This window comes from Rhinatrema bivittatum, chromosome 6 (genome assembly GCF_901001135.1).
Source record: "Rhinatrema bivittatum chromosome 6, aRhiBiv1.1, whole genome shotgun sequence".
Lineage (NCBI taxonomy): Eukaryota > Metazoa > Chordata > Amphibia > Gymnophiona > Rhinatrematidae > Rhinatrema > Rhinatrema bivittatum.
The window spans coordinates 353,254,672-353,273,250 of NC_042620.1; the positions used below are offsets into that span (position 1 = coordinate 353,254,672).

General features: G+C 47.5%; 1 protein-coding gene across 2 annotated transcripts in view; it reads right to left on the minus strand.

Annotated features, from left to right (window-relative positions):
• Positions 1-18,579, minus strand: part of CUL4B (cullin 4B) — a 200,492-nt gene that overhangs the window by 104,080 nt on the left and 77,833 nt on the right. For both annotated transcript variants that reach the window (XM_029607853.1, XM_029607854.1), the window contains exons 6-9: positions 7,190-7,263; positions 6,871-7,033; positions 6,690-6,779; positions 6,091-6,173 (exon numbers count right to left, since the gene is read on the minus strand). In XM_029607853.1, coding sequence (XP_029463713.1) covers positions 6,091-6,173; positions 6,690-6,779; positions 6,871-7,033; positions 7,190-7,263 — 410 coding nt within the window. The remainder of the gene's footprint in view (positions 1-6,090; positions 6,174-6,689; positions 6,780-6,870; positions 7,034-7,189; positions 7,264-18,579) is intronic.

Below are 18,579 nucleotides of genomic sequence, written 5' to 3' on the forward strand. Positions count from 1 at the left end.
CGGTTTCGTTCCAGGCGGTCTCCGGCTGCGGGGGGAGAGGGAAAATACCTTCACCGCCGCCCTCGAGGTTGCACCCGCTGCCTCTCAGCCTCACCTGATGTCGGGGGCTAGATCCCCGCCGAGAGTCGGTCGCCGGCCCGAGGCTCACTTCTGAGGGATCGCGGAAATCACCTCGGCAATCTAGACTGGGGGAGAGTCTCAAAGGGTGTCACCACAGGAGAGCGGGGCTCGTCTGTAGAGGTAAGATATCTTCTTAATTTGGATTCCTTTGGTAAAATTTACTCTATATGCATGCTAGCATGCATAGAGTCCCTAACTGCTATGGAGACGGAAAATACTGAAGAGCTGCACTTCCTGCAGGGGTATATGTACTAGGGCTGACGTCAGATTGAAATCTGATCCATCTCCAACTGCTATCAGGAGTACACTATACCCATTGGTCCTGATTCCATCTGCTACACGCTAGGAAATTGGTTCTTACCTTTTAATTTTCATTCCTAGAAAACCACTGATCAGTCCAGACTCCTGGGAATTATGCCTCCCTTCCAGCAGATGGAGACAAAAAGTTTCACTGGCACATAAACCCAGATGCCACCTGCAGTTCCTCAGTATTGACCTGTAACCAAGCCAAGATTATCCCTAACACAACTTTAACTCAAATAACTGTCCACAAATGAGCAAGGGGAAAAGAGGTTAAACCCCAACAGTAAAATGTTCACTCAAACTTCAAACCAGGAGAACAAACTTGAAATCTTAAGCAGCTCTGCAGCCTATATAAAACAGAATAAAGTCAGAAATATGAGCGGACTCTCCCCACACAGGGCAGGACTCGACTGATCTATGGTATTCCAGGAATGAAAATTAGCAGGTAAGAACCAATTTTCCTTTATAGTTTTTACCCAGATCAGTACAGACTTCTGGGATGTACACAAACTTCCCTGTGAGAGTCCTACTCTAAAGAACACACTCAAAGCCCATGGTCTCTGGGGTTTGGACATCCATCCAATGCCTGCGAAAGTGTGCAATGACTTCCAAGTAGCTGCCCGTCTTGGCCCAAGAGGTCGCCTGAGATCTGAGTGCACCCTCAAACACTCTCGAACTGGACATCTTCCTATCATGGACTTAGAAGCCTTCTGCCCTTTCTTAGGGCCACTCCATAGCACAAGGAAATGGTCAGACACCCTGAAGGTATTGGTCACTTTGAGGTAACGCAACAAGGCCTGCTTCACATCCAAATATTGTAAGTCTTTAGCATGCGGAGCCGACGCGTCCAAATCTGTAAAAGTTGGAAGTTCCATGGCCTGGTTCAAATGCAACGCTGACATAACCTGCAGGAGAAAGGAGGGCACCGCCCTCAAAGATATCCCAGAATCTGAAATTTTCAGAAAAGGTTCTCTACATGAAAATGTTTGAAGCTCTGAAATTCTTAGGGCGGAACAAATGGCTACCAGAAATACCACCTTCAAAGTAAGATCCTTTATTGGTGCTCATTTTAAAGGTTCAAAGGTAGCCATACACAACCTTCTAAGGACTAAATTGAGGTTCCATGAGGGACATAACTTCCACATAGGATGCAGATGTTTCGCTCCTCAAAGGAAATGAACCACATTGAAGAGAGCTGTCAACAACCATCCCTGCACCTTGCCTCACAGACAGTCCAAGGCCGCAATCTGAACCTTAAGAGAGCTAAAGGCCAAGCCTTTTACCAAACCTTTTTTCAAAAAACAAACAAAACAAGATGTCAGCTATCGAGGCCTGAGTCGAGACTATTCCTTGACCTGTGCACCAGGACTCAAAGATCTTCCAGATCCTTACATATGATAAAGAAGTGGAAGTCTTTCTATCCTGCAACAGGGTGGAAATGACATCCTTCGGATATCCTCTCCCTCTCTCTCTCTCTCTCAAATGCCTCCTCTCAAAAGCCAAGCCACGAGACAAAAGTGATCCACCTTCTCTGAAATTATTGGACCTTGCTGAGGAAGCTTCTGTAAATGAGCAAGTCGCAGTGGCCCATCCACCGCAATGTTGACTAGGTCCGCGAACCATGGGCATCTTGGCCACTCTGGTGCCACCAGAATCACTTCACCGGGATGATTTTCTATTCGTCTTAGCAATTTTCCTACCAGAGGCCACATAAAGAAAGAATCCCTCTGGGCCAAGGGAGCACTAGAGCATCTACTCCCTCTGCTCCATGTTCTCTTCTGCGACTGAAGAACTGGGTGCTTTGGCTTTCTTGCGTGACGCAGAACCGTATGCAACGTGATTCCAGAATCAGATATTTGAAGGAACGGGTCCCTGCATGACAAGGCCTGCAATTCAGAAATCCTCCTGGTGGAACAGATGGCCACCAAGAAAACGACCTTGAGAGTCAAATCCTGAAGGGTCACTCTCCGAATTGGCTCAAATGGAGCGTCACACAATACTCGCAGAACTAAATTAAGCTTCCGGGGGGGGGGGGGGGGGGGGGGACAGACTTTCCGCGCTGGAGGACGCAAATTCTTAACTCCCCGAAGAAACCTTTGTATGTCCAGATGAGAAGATAAGGAGTAACCCTCAATCTTCCCTTGCAAGCAGGTTAGAGCTGCTACTTGTACCCTGAGAATTAAAAGCAAGGCCTTTTGCTAAACCATCTTATAGGAAAGACAATACATGAGATATCTAGGCCCAAACCATCTGTAAGCCTCGGTCGGTACACCAAGCCTCAAACACTTTCCAAACCCGAACATATGAGAGGGAAGTAGACTGCCTCCTAGCCTGCAAAAGCGTAGCGATCACCGGCTCTGGATCTCCTCTCCGCCTCAAGCAACGCCTCTCAAAAGCCAAGCTTCTAGGCAAAAGCGATCTGCCTGGTTGGAAAATATGGGACCCTCACGGAGAAGATCCGGAAGATGACAGGCGCAGTGAATCGTCTACCGCTAGACTGACTAGATCTGCGAACCATGATCGATGCGGCCACTCCGGAGCTACTAGGATCACCTTCCTGGGGTGCCTCTCTATGCGGCGCAATACCTTGCCCACTAGAGGCCACAGAGGGAAAACAAAGCAAGATCTCCAGAGGCCAAGGAACTACCAGAGCGTCGATCCCCTCAGCCCTGTACTCCCTCCTGTGGCTGAAAAACAGAGGAGCTTTTGCATTTTGCCAAGTCGCCATCAAATCGACATGAGGACAACCCCACCTCTTCCGGATGAGCCGCATTGCGAACTCTGTCAATTCCCACTCGCCTGGATCTAGGCTCTGACGACTGAGATAATCGGCCTGGACGTTGTTGACGCCCGCGATATGAGACACAGCTAACTGAACCAAGTACAGTTCCGCCCAGAGAAACAGCTCCTGAGCTTCCAGGGTCACCCTCTGGCTCTTGGTGCCACCCTGACAATTGATGTAAGCTACCGTCGTCACATTGTCTGACAAAACCCTGACCGATCAACCCTGAACAAGGGGGAGGAAGGCTTGAAGTGCAGGCCGCACCGCCCTGGTCTCCAACCGATTGATAGGCCACGAGGCTTCAAATCGCTGACCAAGTGCCCTGGGCCATCTGCCACTCGCAGAACGCCCCTCCAACCAGAAAGACTGGCATCAGTAGTGAGAACCACCCAATCCAGAACTTCGAGACTGACACCATGCTGCACATTGGACGACTGTAGCCACAAGAGGCTGCTCTGTGCTGACGCATCCAGCAAGACCTGTAAATGAAGCGCCTGTGACAGAGGATTCCACCTCTCCAACAGGGCCCTCTGAAGTGGGCGCATATGCACGAAGGCCCATGGCACCAATTCCAGCGTTGAGGCCATCGATCCTAGAACCTGCAAAAAATCCCAGGCTTGGGGCACGCTCAACGCCAGTAAGTGGTGAACTTGTGACTGTAGCTTGATCATTCTTATCTCTGTGAGAAACACTTTGCCTTGCCTCATGTCGAAACAAGCCACGATATAGTCAATTGTCTGGGATGGCTCCAAATGACTCTTCGCCCGATTGACAACCCAGCCAAGCGACTCTAGCAGACGAATAACTTTCTGTACTGAAAAACGGCAGCCATCCAACAATTTCTGCCGAATTAGCCAATTGTTGAGATAAGGGTGCACCAGCACCCCCTCGCGCCGAAGAGCTGCTGCCACCACCACCTTTACCTTGGTGAACTTGCGAGGAGCCGTGGCTAGTCCGAAGAGGAGAGCCTAGAATTGGAAATGCTGACTCAGCACTGCGAACCTCAGAAAGCTCTGATGATCCAGACGAATGGGAACATGTAAATACGCCTCCGTCAGATCCAGGGAAGCCAAAAACTCCTGAGCGCGCATCGCCGCAATCACTGAACGTAAAGTTTCTATTCGGAAGCGTGGTATCTTTAAGGACGCGTTGACTGACTAGGTCCAGAATGGGCCAAAACGTGCCATCTTTTTTCGGCACCATGAAGTAGATGGAGTAATGACCCCTGCCCTGCTCGTGTGGAGGCACTGGGATCACCGCCCCCAACTTGCGCAAAGTCTCCAGAACTGCGCAACGCTTCGCTGAAAACCCGCAGGGGGAGACTAAGAATAGGTCACGAATGGGACATGCAAACTCTAACGCTTAACCGTCTCTTATCACAGAGGGGACCTACTGATCCTGCGTAACCTTGGCCCACTCCCCGGAATACTCTGCCAGATGGCCCCCCTATATAGGGAATGGCGGAGTGAACCGGCCTCGCTTCATTGGGAGGACTTGACCCCAGCAGCTCCCCCAGCCGTGGGGGCCCTGAAAGGTCTCCGGCTGTCCCGAAAGGACTGACCCCAATTCGAACATTGAGGTTGAAAGGGTTTCTGTGACTGCCGCACCATGGGACCTCTACAAGGACGAGATTGTCTGCTGTCCCTAAAACACAACCGAGACTGAAAAGCCTGACGATTCCTAGGCTTGTCTTCCGGCAACTTGTGAACCTTCGTTTCACTCAACTGCTTTATCAGCTGCTCCCCAGACGACCCTTGAAGGGCAAAAAACCTAACTGAGCCTTAGAAAATACATCCGCAGACCCCACGGAACAATTTGGCCCTCAGCTGGACCACCTCAACTGAACAGGGAATGGTTCCCAAAGGGAACCAACCCCCTGGGAGGAAGGGTCACCCGAAAAGAAAAGCTAAGAAAGGCTAAAGAAAAGACTGCAGGTTTATGCACCAGCCATCTGCTGGACACAGAGAAATACTGATCTACTGCAGGTGCACCAAGGCTTATCAAGCAGTGTCAGCGAGGCTTTTCTCTGTCTCCATCTGCTGGCAGGGATGAATAAACCCAGGAGTCTGGACTGATCCGGGTACGTACAGGGAAAGCCTGGTCGCTTCTCTTCTTCCCTTTTGTTGTAAACTTTACTTACAACAGAGGAAGCCTAGAAAGACTTTCCTGAAAGAAGAGCTGCTGCAGAGCAATTGTTCTCCTGGGGGAGGAGGGAACTGGCCCCCTGCCGGCCACTGACAGACAGCCCAGGGTCCCTGACCCCCTGCTCGTTTCCCTGAACACCAGTAGGGATAGCCCCACCAGGGTCTCGTAACCTCCTGGGAGGATAATCTGTTGGAAACAAATACTGGGGAACTGCAGGTGGCACCCCAATTTATATGCAGTGCAACTATCTCCCTGCTGGAAGGGAGGCATATTCCAAGGAGTCTGGACTGATCCGAGTATGAACAGGAATACAATTTCTGTCCGACAGTGGCATAAAAAGATCAATTTAAAAATTAGAGCTAAAAGTTCCCATGTCACATGATAAATAAAAAAAAACTTAAAATAAATAAATAAATGGAATTCCTTTCATTGTACTATTTCAAGTATTTTAACTTAATCTGTTAAACTAGATGAATGTTATAAGATTAACTCAGTGTTAGAACTGGCAAGGGCTTCAGCATCTTCAGTTGAAATCCAATAAAGTTGATAAGTAGGTGTATGCATATAAACTATAAATGTAGAGAAGTCTGTTAAATTTTTAAGTTCTCCAAATATCTAACAGTTTTATCTGGCTGCATATGTACCAGAGAACGCCACATGTCTTTGGCTAGCAGAGTTTTACATAGGAAAAGCCTGTGACTGTAAAAATGAGTTAAGCCACAGCCATCTAACTCACTTACTGTGTACTTTGATCTAAATAAGTGATAACCCGATCTGCTTCTTCTTCCAAACGTTTGTTGACGTGATGAAGGTATTCTGGGACCTACAAAATTTAACAAAGTATATGGAGTCTTGTTAATTTATTTTGCCTTCTTGAAATGAATAGTTCATAGAGAATTACTGGAAATAAAAACACTGAGCCATGCATTAACTGGGACTAAGTACTTCTCTGTGCTACCAGCTGCCAGAGGATCAACTAGAATTCCATCTTTGGGCTCAGTCCGAGGCGTCTATTTATGGCAACATATAACGTACATAAGATGGACACAGCCTCCAAGAGGAAAGCTCAGAGCTCATAGTGCTTCCTGCACTCCTTGAGTGTGAACAGAAGCCTGTGCCAGAAACAGACACTTCCTTACTCCAACCAGCTCAGAGGATGCATAAATGACCTCCAGAGGCACATAGTTCACCATTACTACTTTGATAACTAGAGAGGGAGAGATGGACCTCAGCTATGGAGTATTACTTTCTAGTAAAAAAAAAAAAATCTCCAGTTGGCCATATGGGTCCATCAACATTGGCAAGAAATACATAAAACAAAGTTTTTCTTCAAAACTACCTCTCGTTCCTGCATTAACCTCTGACCTTCTGCTGCATAAAGACGGTTAGTCTCTTCCAAGAACCGGTGTTCAAAAGAATCCTGGTAAATCTAGCAATAAAAAACAAAAAAAGCACCCATTAAGCTGCAGCCTGGCATTACCTTGGAATATTGTGTGAAAAAATTAGGCAGATCTACTTACCTGCAAATCAGAGAGCATACTCAGAAGACTTCGCAGTAAACTTCTATCAATGGCTTCTCCGTTCCTTTCCCTCTCAATCAACAGAAGAATTCCATCAATTGTTTTATTTTGAACTTTTTGATCACTAATTATGTGAGTTCTAAATAACTCTAGTCCCATATCCCTAATAAAAAGAAAACACAAAAACTTTTATGTTGATAAACTATGTCAAAAAGTAAAATGCAACACATCTTTGGCTTCTGCAACTAGGGTTTGAAGTTTAATTACAGGATTTAAACAAAATGCTTAGAAGTTTCAATATGCCAGGATTCTCTCTTACCAAATGGATGGCAGCATGGAATTTTGAAGAACATAAGTCCGATCCAGAAACAAAAAGATACTCCTAATCATGATCTGAAAAACAAAATTTCTCTATTGTAGGTACAGTGTTTTTTGTTCTATAAAAGGAAAACTGTTTACCTGCTAATTTTCGTTACTGAAGTACCACAGATGAGTCCAGACAAGTGGCTTTATGCATCCCTACCAGCAGAGGGAGGCAGAGAACAAATCTTTGAGGTACTGCTACATAACAGAGTACCACCTGCAGTCCCTCAGTATTGACCTGTATCCAAGCCAAGATGTCTACCTTAACAAACCCCAATAAAACCTTGGGCGAACAGAGACTTAAAAAGTTGGCGCCCCTTGAAAACTAGGCCCCCTTAACACAAAGCACATACCAAACCATGTACACTTTTCATTAATCTGAGTAAAACACGAACCAGCTCAGCAACATCCAGAAGCAAGGAAGTCTTTTGAAAAATGGGGACGGGTCTCTGGACTAATATGTGGGACTTCAGGAACGAAAATTACCAGGTAAGAACCAATTTTCCTTTCCTGTTCATAACCCGGATCAGTCCAGATAAGTGGGATGTACCCAAGTCCATCTATTCTGGACGGGAACTCTAAAGACTAGCGCGCAACACACTTTTCCCAAATGTCTCCTCTTCTGGTGTTCGCACATCCAGGTGGTAATGTCTGGTAAAAGCGTGAAGAGAATACCATGTCACTGCTCAACAAATCTCCTGTGGAGAAAGTAACAGACACTCTGCCCACGAGGTTGCCTGCGCCCTAGTGGAATGCGCTCTCAACCCCTCCAGCACTGACCTGCTATTGTTTCCTTCAACCATCATGCAATAGTGCCCTTGGAAGTCTTATTACCCTTCCTTGCACCACTGAACAGGTCAGATGATCAGATCTCCGAAAAGCATTCATCACCTTAAGATATCGCAAAAGAATCCTATGAACATCCAGTAAGTGAAGCTCCTTTGCCATCAGAGCATCAGCTGCCAAATTCAGAAAGGCCGGTAGCTTGACACCACCACCTTAGGCAAAAAAGGAAGGAACTTTACATAACGAAACCCCATCCTCTGAAAAACGCAAGAAATGGTCCCTACTCGATAAATGTTTGCAGTTCAGAAATCCTTCTAGCTGAACAGATAGCCTCCAGGAAAACAGCCTTCAGGGTTAAATCCTTTAACGAAGCCCTTCTAATCAGCTCAAAAGGAGGACCACACAGCACCCGAAGAACCAAATTCAGATTCCATGCTGGACAAATCTTCCGGATTGGAGAATGACTATTTTTGCCCCTTGAGGAAACGAACCACATCCGGATGAGACGCCAACGGTCTTCCTTGAATCCTCCCTTGAAGGGACCCTAAACCTGCCACCTGAACCCGAAGGGAATTATAGGCCAAACCCTTAGCCAAGCCACTCTGCGATAAGGCCAGATTCTGCAGAATGTCCACATTCAAAGGCTGCACCCTATTCTGCGAACACCACGATTCAAATACTCTGTACACTTGGACAAGCCAATGACATGGAAGGCCTCCTTACCTGAAGCAAAGTTGCAATCACAGGCTCAGAATAACCCTTCAAGCGGGGGGGGCCACCGCCTCTCAAAAGCCAAGCTGCTAGACAGAAGTGATCCTCCCAGTCAGAAAATACAGGCCCCTGCCGCGACAGCCCTGACAGATGTGCCAAGCGAACAGGACCGTCCCCCGCAAGACGAAGAAGGTCCGCAAACCATAGCTGGTGCGGCCAGTCTGGTGCCACCAGAATCACCCTGCCCAGATGAAGCTCGATGCGACGCAACACTCGACTTACGAGAGGTCACAATGGAAACCCATACAGCAGCAGATGTGTCTGCCACGGTTGAATGAGAGCGTCTATGACCTCTGATCCAATCTCACTTCTGCGACTGAAAAACCGATCCGTCTTTGTATTTCCTGAAGTCACCATGAGGTCCATACCTAGTCTGCCCAATCTGGCCTTCACCAACTTCCACTTCCTCAGATCCAGACACCTTGAGGAAGTCTATCTGCACATTGTTCACTCCAGCTACATGGGAAGCAGCTATGCTTGCCAGATGTTTCTCCACCCAAAGAGTTCTTGCACCTCCAGTGCTACTAGACAACTCTTCATTCCGCCCCGCTGGTTGATATATGCCACTGTTTTCACATTGTCTGAGAACATTCGCACCGCCTTGTCTTGAATGAGTGGGAGAGACGCCTGTAAGGCTTCGCGCACCGCCCTGGTTTCCAGCAGATTGATGGACCAGGTTGCCTCCTCTGATGACCACTGCCCTGGGCCAATTTTCCTTGACACCACCCCCCAAACCAGAGAGGCTGGCTGGCATCCATGGTCATCACCACCAAGTTGGGCACTTCCAAATCCATCCCTTTTTACAAAGGGAAGCATTTGAAATTGGAAATGCTCCCCCAGGACCATGGCTCAAATGGGCATATGAAGATAAACTTCCGACAAGTCCAATTATGCCAGAAACGTCCCTCTGCGTACTGTCATCACCGTGCACAATGTCTCCATCCAAAACTGAGGCACCTGGAATGCAGCATTGACCTTCTGCAGATCAAGAATGGCCTGAAAGGTCCCCCTTCTTTTTGGGTACCATGAAGTACGTGTAATACCGAACCTTTCCCCTCTCCTGAGGGCGCACTGGAACAATGCCGTGCAGGAGCTGTAGCCATTGCAAAGTATTCCACACCACCTCTTGCTTGGACTGGAAGATGCAGGGGGAGATTACAAATGCGTCCCTGAGCCTATGAGAAAATTCTAAGGCTTAGCAGTCTCTTACCACTTCCAGGACCCATTGGTCCGAAATGAACCTGGTCCACTCCTTGTAAAAGAGGGACAGCCTCCCTCAGACAGCCACTGGAGAGGAGTGGACCAGCCCATCTTCATTGGCCAATCTAATTTCCACCCACTCCCTGGGACCCACCGTCCCTTGGAAGTCTGTGTTGGACTCGAAAGGACTGCTGCCTGCCCAAATTCTGTTTTAGCGTCGCTGGCCCAAGGCTTCTGCCAGTGCGAAAACTCCTCACCTCTCTGCAACAAGCTCACGGAGGAAAAAAAAAAAGGACTTCTTGGGGGTCGTCCTGACCTCAGGCAACTTATTACCATTTGACTCCCCCAACTGCTTCATGAGCTGCTCCAGATCCTCCCCAAACAGCAGCTTGCCCCTGAAGGGGAGGTTAGACAGCTGGGCATTAGACCACACATCTGACCAATTTCGCAGCCATAGGAGTCTCCACACCGCCACCGCAGAGACCATGCTCCTGGCGGGGGGTCCGGATCATGTCATACAGGGCATCCGCTACATAGGCCACTCCCACTTCCAAGCGGATAGCTTGAGCCACCTCATCTGCTGATCCCGACCACTTATGCACCTTCTGCACCAAGCACAAGCAGGCTCTATGCATCAAGCTTCCACACACAGACTCAAGGCTGATACCTCAAATAGCCTTTTAAGTAAAAATTTCCAGTTTCCGATTCTGGACATCCTTCAGTGTGGCTGAGCCTGCCACAGAGATGGCAGTCTTCTTGGAAACCGTGACCACTGCCGCATCCACATTGGGAATCTTCCACGACGCCAACATCTGTTCCAGCAAGGGATATAACTTAGCCATAGTATTGGCCACCTTCAAGCCCACTTTGGGAGATTCCCATTCCCGATCCACCAACTTCACTTTCTTTGGCAATGGAAAAGCCTTAGTGGGTCCCCATAGTCCCTCTAGGACCAGGTTTAGCCCCTTCATTTTCCAAATCCTCATTGAGTGAACTTAATCCTCAGCTCCTCCAGCACCTGGAGAATTAGCAGGCCGAGCTTATTCCTATGGAACAACTGAACCCACGAGGGTCATCACCGTCCATGATTGAAACCTCGTCTGGATCCTGCATCGGATCCACTAGGAACTAACAGGATCTGCATCTGGATCCACTGGCCCTCCCTGCATCTGATCCAGATCATCCGTCTCCTTTGAAGAGTCTTCTTCTACCACGGCCCGACTGAGACCCAAGGCTCGCAGGATCCCTCAGGACTCTGCATGCTCCCGGTCACTAGGCTTCTTAGCTGTCCAGGACTTCCTGGACAAAGACCTCTTGGTCCCTGCTCTCTTTCTGACCAAACAGGCCTTATGGAGCAGAAGGACAAAATCCGTGCAAAAAGCTTCCGGATCTGAAGAAAAAGGGTTCAGGTCCTCCTGCACTTCTTCCCTTCCCCCGCTACCAGCAGGGTCCTGGATCCGTGGGAAACAGCATGGGAGGGAAGTTCTGAGGCTCTATCACAGCAGTATGACTCCCAACACGTGCTGACAAAATGGCCACCGGCTCCTCTGACACCCCCCCAACCCCGGGTCTCCAGAACTAGCCCAGCCAACCTTGTGTTCCTGCCGCCCCACAGAGGTCCCAGCCCCCCTGGAGACATATTCCCTGCAAAACACAGCAGAATTAAAGAGATCCCATTTCAAACCACAGCCTTGACAAACTGACGCGCCGCATGGGAGGCGGCACTTCGGCGCGATCAGGCTTAAAAATAGCTCCTGCTGACGCGAGGAGAAAACTGCGCTGTCCAGTGCTGAAACAGCCCCCGGGCCCAACAGAGAATGAATATTCCCCCTCCCCCAACCTTACCTGCCTCCTGGCAAAGAAATTCAGCTGCTCAACTGCCTCAGCCTTGTTCCTCTTCTACATGGAAACAGATTTCCCCCCCCTTCCTCCAAACAACTTAAACCATACAGCCACTTACAAACGGCCAGGGAAAGGAGGAAAATTAGATACTTCCCTGCTTCCGAAGGAGGCCGAGAGTGCCAGGGAACCAGGACCCCTGGTTTCCCCCCTCCCAAGGACTGAATCAGAACAGGAATTTCCAACCCCCCCCCCCCCCCCCACTCGCCCTGCTCTACCCGAGGGATGGCCCACGAAGGAACCTAACACCTTGGGGAGCCGAAATCTCCTAAAATTATTTTATTGAAACTCCAGATTGCACATTTGTACCTCTACCATCTGCTGGAGACAGAGAAATACTGAGGAACTGCAGATGACACTCTCAGTTATGTAGCAGTGCCTCAAAGCTTTGTTCTCTGCCTCCATCTGCTGGTAGGGATGCATAAACCCACTTGTCTGGACTGATCCAGGGTACGAACCGAAACACAAATTCTGTATATCTTTATCCAAAAGTCTCATGCGCAGAGGGGGACTCTATAAATCCTTAACTGTGCAGTCCCATTGGCCGAGCTATGGTCTAAGCATGTATCAAGCATATTGTTTTTGGAGCCAGCAGTTACCCTCTCATCCCTCCTTAGGGCCTCCAGTTCAACAGGAACCAGGGCTGGGAATCTAGCATCCTTTATTTACAACTATAGGAAAATTGGTTCTTACCTGATAATTTTTGTTCCTGTAGTACCACGGATCAGTCCAGACTCCTGGGTTTTGCCTCCCCTCCAGCAGATGGAGACAGAGAAATTTTGAAGGACTCTGCCATATATACCCAGGTGCCACCTACAACCTGAACTGGGTCACTCACCCCAATTGGGCCCCAAACCCGCAGAACACGGGAAAACAAAATTGATCTATCTGCAAACCCGAACTAAACCAATGCTGAAATGAGCGGGCTCTCCATTACCTCTACACTAGGGCGGGACTCTGGACTGATCTGTGGTATTACAGGAATGAAAGTTATCAGATAAGAACCAATTTTCCTTTCCCTGTACGTTCACGGATCAGTTCAGACTCCTGGGATGTACCAGAGCTTTCTTACCTGGGATGGGATCCGGAAAAGCCCGCTCTAAGCACATCTTCTCCAAATCCTCCTGCCCCGGAGCCTGGAAATCCAACCAGTAATGCCTGGCAAAAGTATTAAGGATTTCCATGTAGCCGCTCTACAAATCTCCTGTGGCAAAATCTGTTGGCACTCTGCTCACGCAGCCGCCTGCGAACGAGTAGAATGTGCCCGGAGACCCAAAGGTAAGGGTTTGCCACGGAGCAAATATGCAGAATTTATATCCTCTTTCAATCATCGGGCGATCGTCGTTTTAGATTTTATTTATTTTATTTAACAGTTTTTTATACCGACCTTCATAGTAAATTACCATATCGGATCGGTTTACAGATTAACAAAAGGGAAAAACAACAAGAGTAACAAATCCACGTAAACGAAAGATAACAATAAGTAGGAATAAGTCAAAAATTACAATCAACAAGGGGAGAGAACTTGGAAGCTTGCAACAAGCTGGAAGGAAGATAGGCCGGTAAAAGAAATTTTACCATAGAAAGTACAAGTTAAAAACTTAGACGGTGTTTTAACCTTAATGACTCAGAGTCCATTTATTCCTTCATTGAAAAATGGAGTGCCAGACCGAGTAGCAATGAAGGCCAACTATTGATTGTCTGGTTCAGGGAAGGCTTGTTGAAAGAGCCAGGTCTTAAGTCCTTTTCTGAAAGTTAAAAGGCATGGCTCCAGTCTGAGGTTTGATGGGATACTGTTCCAGATCGATGGGCCTGCTATTGAAAAGGCTCTGTCTTTGGTCATAGCGAGGCGTGAGGCTTTAGTGGGGGGAACATTCAGAGTGCCTTTGTACATGTCTCTAGTTGGTCTGATAGAAGAATAGAGTTTAAGAGGTATTTCCAGGTCAAGTTGAAGTTGATGATGGATAGTTTTATGGATTAAGGTGATTGATTTGTAAAGAATTCTGTAATTTACTGGTAACCAATGTAGATTCCTGAGAATGGGTGATATGTGATCGTGGCGGCTGGTACTGGTTAACAATCTTGCTGCCGCATTTTGAATCATCTGCAGCGGTTTAGTAGAGGATTTGGGAAGTCCTAGTAGCAGGGCGCTGCAGTAGTCTATTTTGGAGAACAGTAACGCTTGGAGGACTGTCCTGAAGTCGTGGAAGAATAAGAGAGGTTTAAGTCGTTTTAGGACCTGTAATCTGTAAAAGCAATCTTTCGTTGTTGTGTTGACCATTTTCCTGAGGTTTAGTCGGTTGTCTAGAATCACCCCAAGATCTCTCACCTGTTTACATGTGATGTGAGCGTTGAGTGATGTTGGTTGATGGATATTATCATTTGAGGAGAAGCTCTGTCTTAGAAGCGTTAAGGACCAAGTTTAAGCTATTGAGTAGATTGGTGATGGAAAGTAGGCAGTTATTCCAATGGGTGAGCGCTTTTGCTATTGAATCTGTTATGGGGATTAGAATCTGTACGTCGTCTGCGTACAGATAATGAATTAGATTGAGATCTGTTAACATTTGGCAGAGGGGGAGGAGGTATATGTTGAAGAGGGTTGGGGATAAAGAAGATCCTTGTGGTACGCCAAGATTAGATTTTGTTAGGGGAGACTCTTTATTATTGATTTTGACTTTGTAAGTCCTATTACTGAGGAAGGACTTGAACCAGTTGTACGCAGATCCCGAGATGCCGATATCTGCTAGACGATCCAACAGGATGGGGTGATTGACGGTGTCGAAAGCCGCCGAAATGTCTAACAAGACTAGTATAAAGGAATGTCCTTTATCTAACCCCATAATAATATGGTCTGTTAGTGAGATGAGGAGGGTTTCCGTGTTGCGTGATTTCCGGAAACCATATTGCGAAGGGTGTAGGATCTTGTGGTCTTCCAGGTAGTCAGAAAGCTGTGTGTTTACCAATTTCTCCGTTAATTTAGCGACGAAAGGGAGGTTAGAGATGGGTCTGAAATTTGCTGGAACATTTGGGTCTAAATTGTGTTTCTTGAGGAGGGGCTTGAGTGAAGCGGTTTTTAGGATGTCTGGGTAGCTTCCTTGGGATAGGAGGCTATTTATTATACTGGTCAGAGGTCCTGAGATCAAGTTAGGGATTAGAAGCAGGAGTCTCGATGGGATGTTGTCAACTGGATGGCTAGCAGGTTTCAGTTTATTTAGAAGGGATTCAATCTCTTTGGTGGAGATTGATTCGAAACAGTCAAATTTGGGTCTATTTAGAGAATTGGAATTCTCACCTGACTTTAGGGGGGTTGTATTTGTAGGAAGGAGGGCGAGGGTATTTAAGATCTTCTGTTGGAAGTAAGAAGCGAGTTCTATAGCTTTTGAGAGAGCTTGTTCATCTGGAATAGGTGGTGAGGTTGATTTAGTGATTTGTGATACGTAGGCGAATAAGGCCTGGGCATCGTATTGAAAATGGTGAATTTTGTTTGCGTAGTATTCCTTCTTTTTCTGTAGAATGGCGATCCTGTATTGATTTAAGAGTCCCTTGTATGATGAGAGGGTTGTTTTATTTGGGGTTTTGCGCCATCTATTTTCTTTCTGGCGTAAATCCTGTTTCATTCGTTTCAGTTCCGAGCAGAACCAAGGTTGGTTTCCCTTTTTTATTGGGTTGAGTGATTTGGAGATTATTGGACACCATTTATTTGCGACTATTTCCGTAATCTTTTGCCAAGAAGATAGTGCTGAGTCCGGATTAGCTAGGTCTAGGTTGGAGAGTTCTTTGGATAGCTGATCGCCGAGTATGTCAGAAGGACATGTTTTCCTGAATTGAATGGTAGAAGTGTATGGAGAAGTGTGTGTCTGTTTGTGTGTGGAAAAGGAAGATTCTATTAGGAAATGATCTGACCAAGGGATTGGTGTACAGGACGGTTCTATTGTGCAAGTGAAATTAGAATTGATGAATATTTGATCCAGGGTGTGACCAGCTTTATGTGTGGGGCTGTTGATGGTCTGAGTGAATCCCATCACGCCGAGGGTGGTGAGGAGAGCTTCACAATTGGTAGAGCGAGGTATTGCATTTGTATGAAGGTTGAAGTCCCCCATAATTATTGTTGGGATGTCTGCATTAATATATTTCACGATGGATTCTACGAGGGGTGATGGGTCCGTTTCTAGAACTCCCGGGGGAGCGTAGACTAACAGAATTTGTAGTTGTTTAGATTTGACTAGACCCAATTCTAATTTGGATTCTGTCTTGATAGTATGCGCAGTCAATCTGAGTTCTTTCTTCGTGGCTAGAAGAAGTCCGCCTCCTCTTTTTTTGAGTCTATGGAAGGTGAAGATGTCGTATGTCTGAATTGGTAGTTGATTGGTTAAGGCAATGTCCGAGTTTTTTAACCAGGTTTCTGTGATGGCACAGATGTCTGGGTTGGTATCCAAGAGGTAATCATTGAGGATATGTGTCTTCTTCGTTAAAGATTGCGCATTGATGAGAGTTACTGAGAGTAGCGTGAGGCCTAATAGTTGGTTCAATGGTGATGTCGTAATAGGGATGATTCTTTTTTGTAAGCTGTTGGTGATGTTAGTTAAGGGGGTTCGCCTTTTGTTGTGGATGATAGGGATATTAAAAGTGAGCATGGTGAGAGTGGTTCTGGTAGGTTTGTTTTGAGATACGGATTAATTGGGTCCGGGTTTGGAGGCCCAAAGGAGTGAGTCTGTAGAAATTCAAGAGGTGTCTGAGGGTGGGTGAGAGAGAGGTGTCTGTCTGTAAGGGTAGATGTTTGGATGAAAATGCTGAAGGTATTTGTAAGTTAGTGGGTTTGGCTGGTAGAGTGCTCTGTCCTCTGTAAGCTTGAGTGGTTGCCTGACTGGTTGCTGGGATGATTCTGGTCACAAGCAGTTACATCGAAGACTATTATATTCCGGCCTCCGATGATTAGGTTGATAGATAACATGCTAGAATGGTAGTTGGGTAGCTTCGGTTCCTTTGCTCTATTAAAAAGGCCTCCTAATGGGAGGGATGGGTCTCGGGCTGGTCCCACTAATAGGGAGTGCACTAAGGAGCGCACAAAGGATGCCATATTACCCCTCTTGGGCACACACCAGAGCACAAAGAGATGATCCGAGACACGAAAACTGTTGGTAATTTCCAGATAACTCAAAGCCCTGCGAACATCCAACTTCGGATCCTCTTTCTGAGGACTTAAGGACCGGTCCAAATCTGAAAAGGACAGAAGCTCTAACGACTAATTTAAATGAAAAGGAGGAAACCACCTTTGGGAGGAAAGGAGGAACCATTCGCAAGGATACACCAGAATCTGAAATCCTCAAGAAGGGCTCCCTGCATGATAGAGCCTGAATCTTGGACACCTGTCGAGCAGAGGTAATCGCTACAAGAAATACCACTTTCAAAGTAGTCTTTCAACGTTGCTCTCTTCAAAGGCTCAAAAGGAGCCGCACACAAAACCTTAGGACTAAGTTTAAATTCCAGGACGGGCAAGGATGTTTCACCAGCAGGTGTAAATGCTTTGCTTCCCTAAGGAAACGAGAAACATCTGGATGCGCAGACAACGCTACTCCCTGTATAGCACCACGTAAACACCCCAGAGCTGCTACTTGAACTTTTAAGTACACGACACGACAATCCCTTAGCCAAACCGGCTTGAAGGAAACCCAAAATGTCCGGCACGGATGCCTGGGTAGGAACAATCTCACGGCCGTCACACCAAGATTCAAACACCTTCCAGACACGAACATATGACAGGGAAGTGGACATTTTATGCGACCTCAAAAGCGTAGCCACTACTGCGTCTGAATACGCTTTGCCTTTCAGACGCTGCCTCTCAAAAGCCATGCCGCTAGACAGAAGCATTCGGCCTGATCAAAACAGACGGGCCCTTGATGCAGGAGGTCCGGAAAATCCACAAACCACAGCGGACCCTCCACCACTAGATTGACCAGATCCGCAAACCACAGACGCGGCCACTCGGGAGCCACTAGAATCACTTCTGCCGGGTGAAGTTCTATTCTCCTGAGAACCTCTCTGATCAGAGGCCAAGGGGGAAATACGTAAAGCAGGACATTCGTTGGCCAGGGAAGAACCAGAGCATCTACTCCTCTGCTCCCGTATCTCTGTGGCGAGCGAAGAAGCGTGGGGCCTTTGAATTCTTGAACGTCGCCATCAGGTCCATGCAAGGCATGCCCCACCTGTTGCAGATGAGTTGAAAGGCCTCGTTGGCTAGCTCCCATTTCCCGGGATCGAGATGTCGACTAAGAAAATCCACGTGAACGCTGTCGACCCCGGCTATATGGTATGCCACTATGCTGACAAGGTTCTGCTCTGCCCAGTAGATTAACTGACTAGCTTCTAGTGCTACCGGCTGGCTTTTGGTCCCTCCTTGATAATTGATGCGACCACAGTGGTCACATTGTTGGACAGCACCAGGAACGACTTCCTTCTGAGAAGCGGGAGGAACTCCTGCAACTCTAGCCGACTGATAGACCATCGGGACTCCTCTCGGGACCACTGCCCCTGCACGGACTTCTGCAGACAAACCGCTCCCCATTCGGAGAGATTGGCATCTGAAGTAACCACTGTCCATTCCGGGACCACTAAGGGAACTCCTCGACGCAGGTGGTCCGAACACTGCCACCAATCCAGACTGGACTGCGTCAGAGGTAGGGGGTAGGTGAA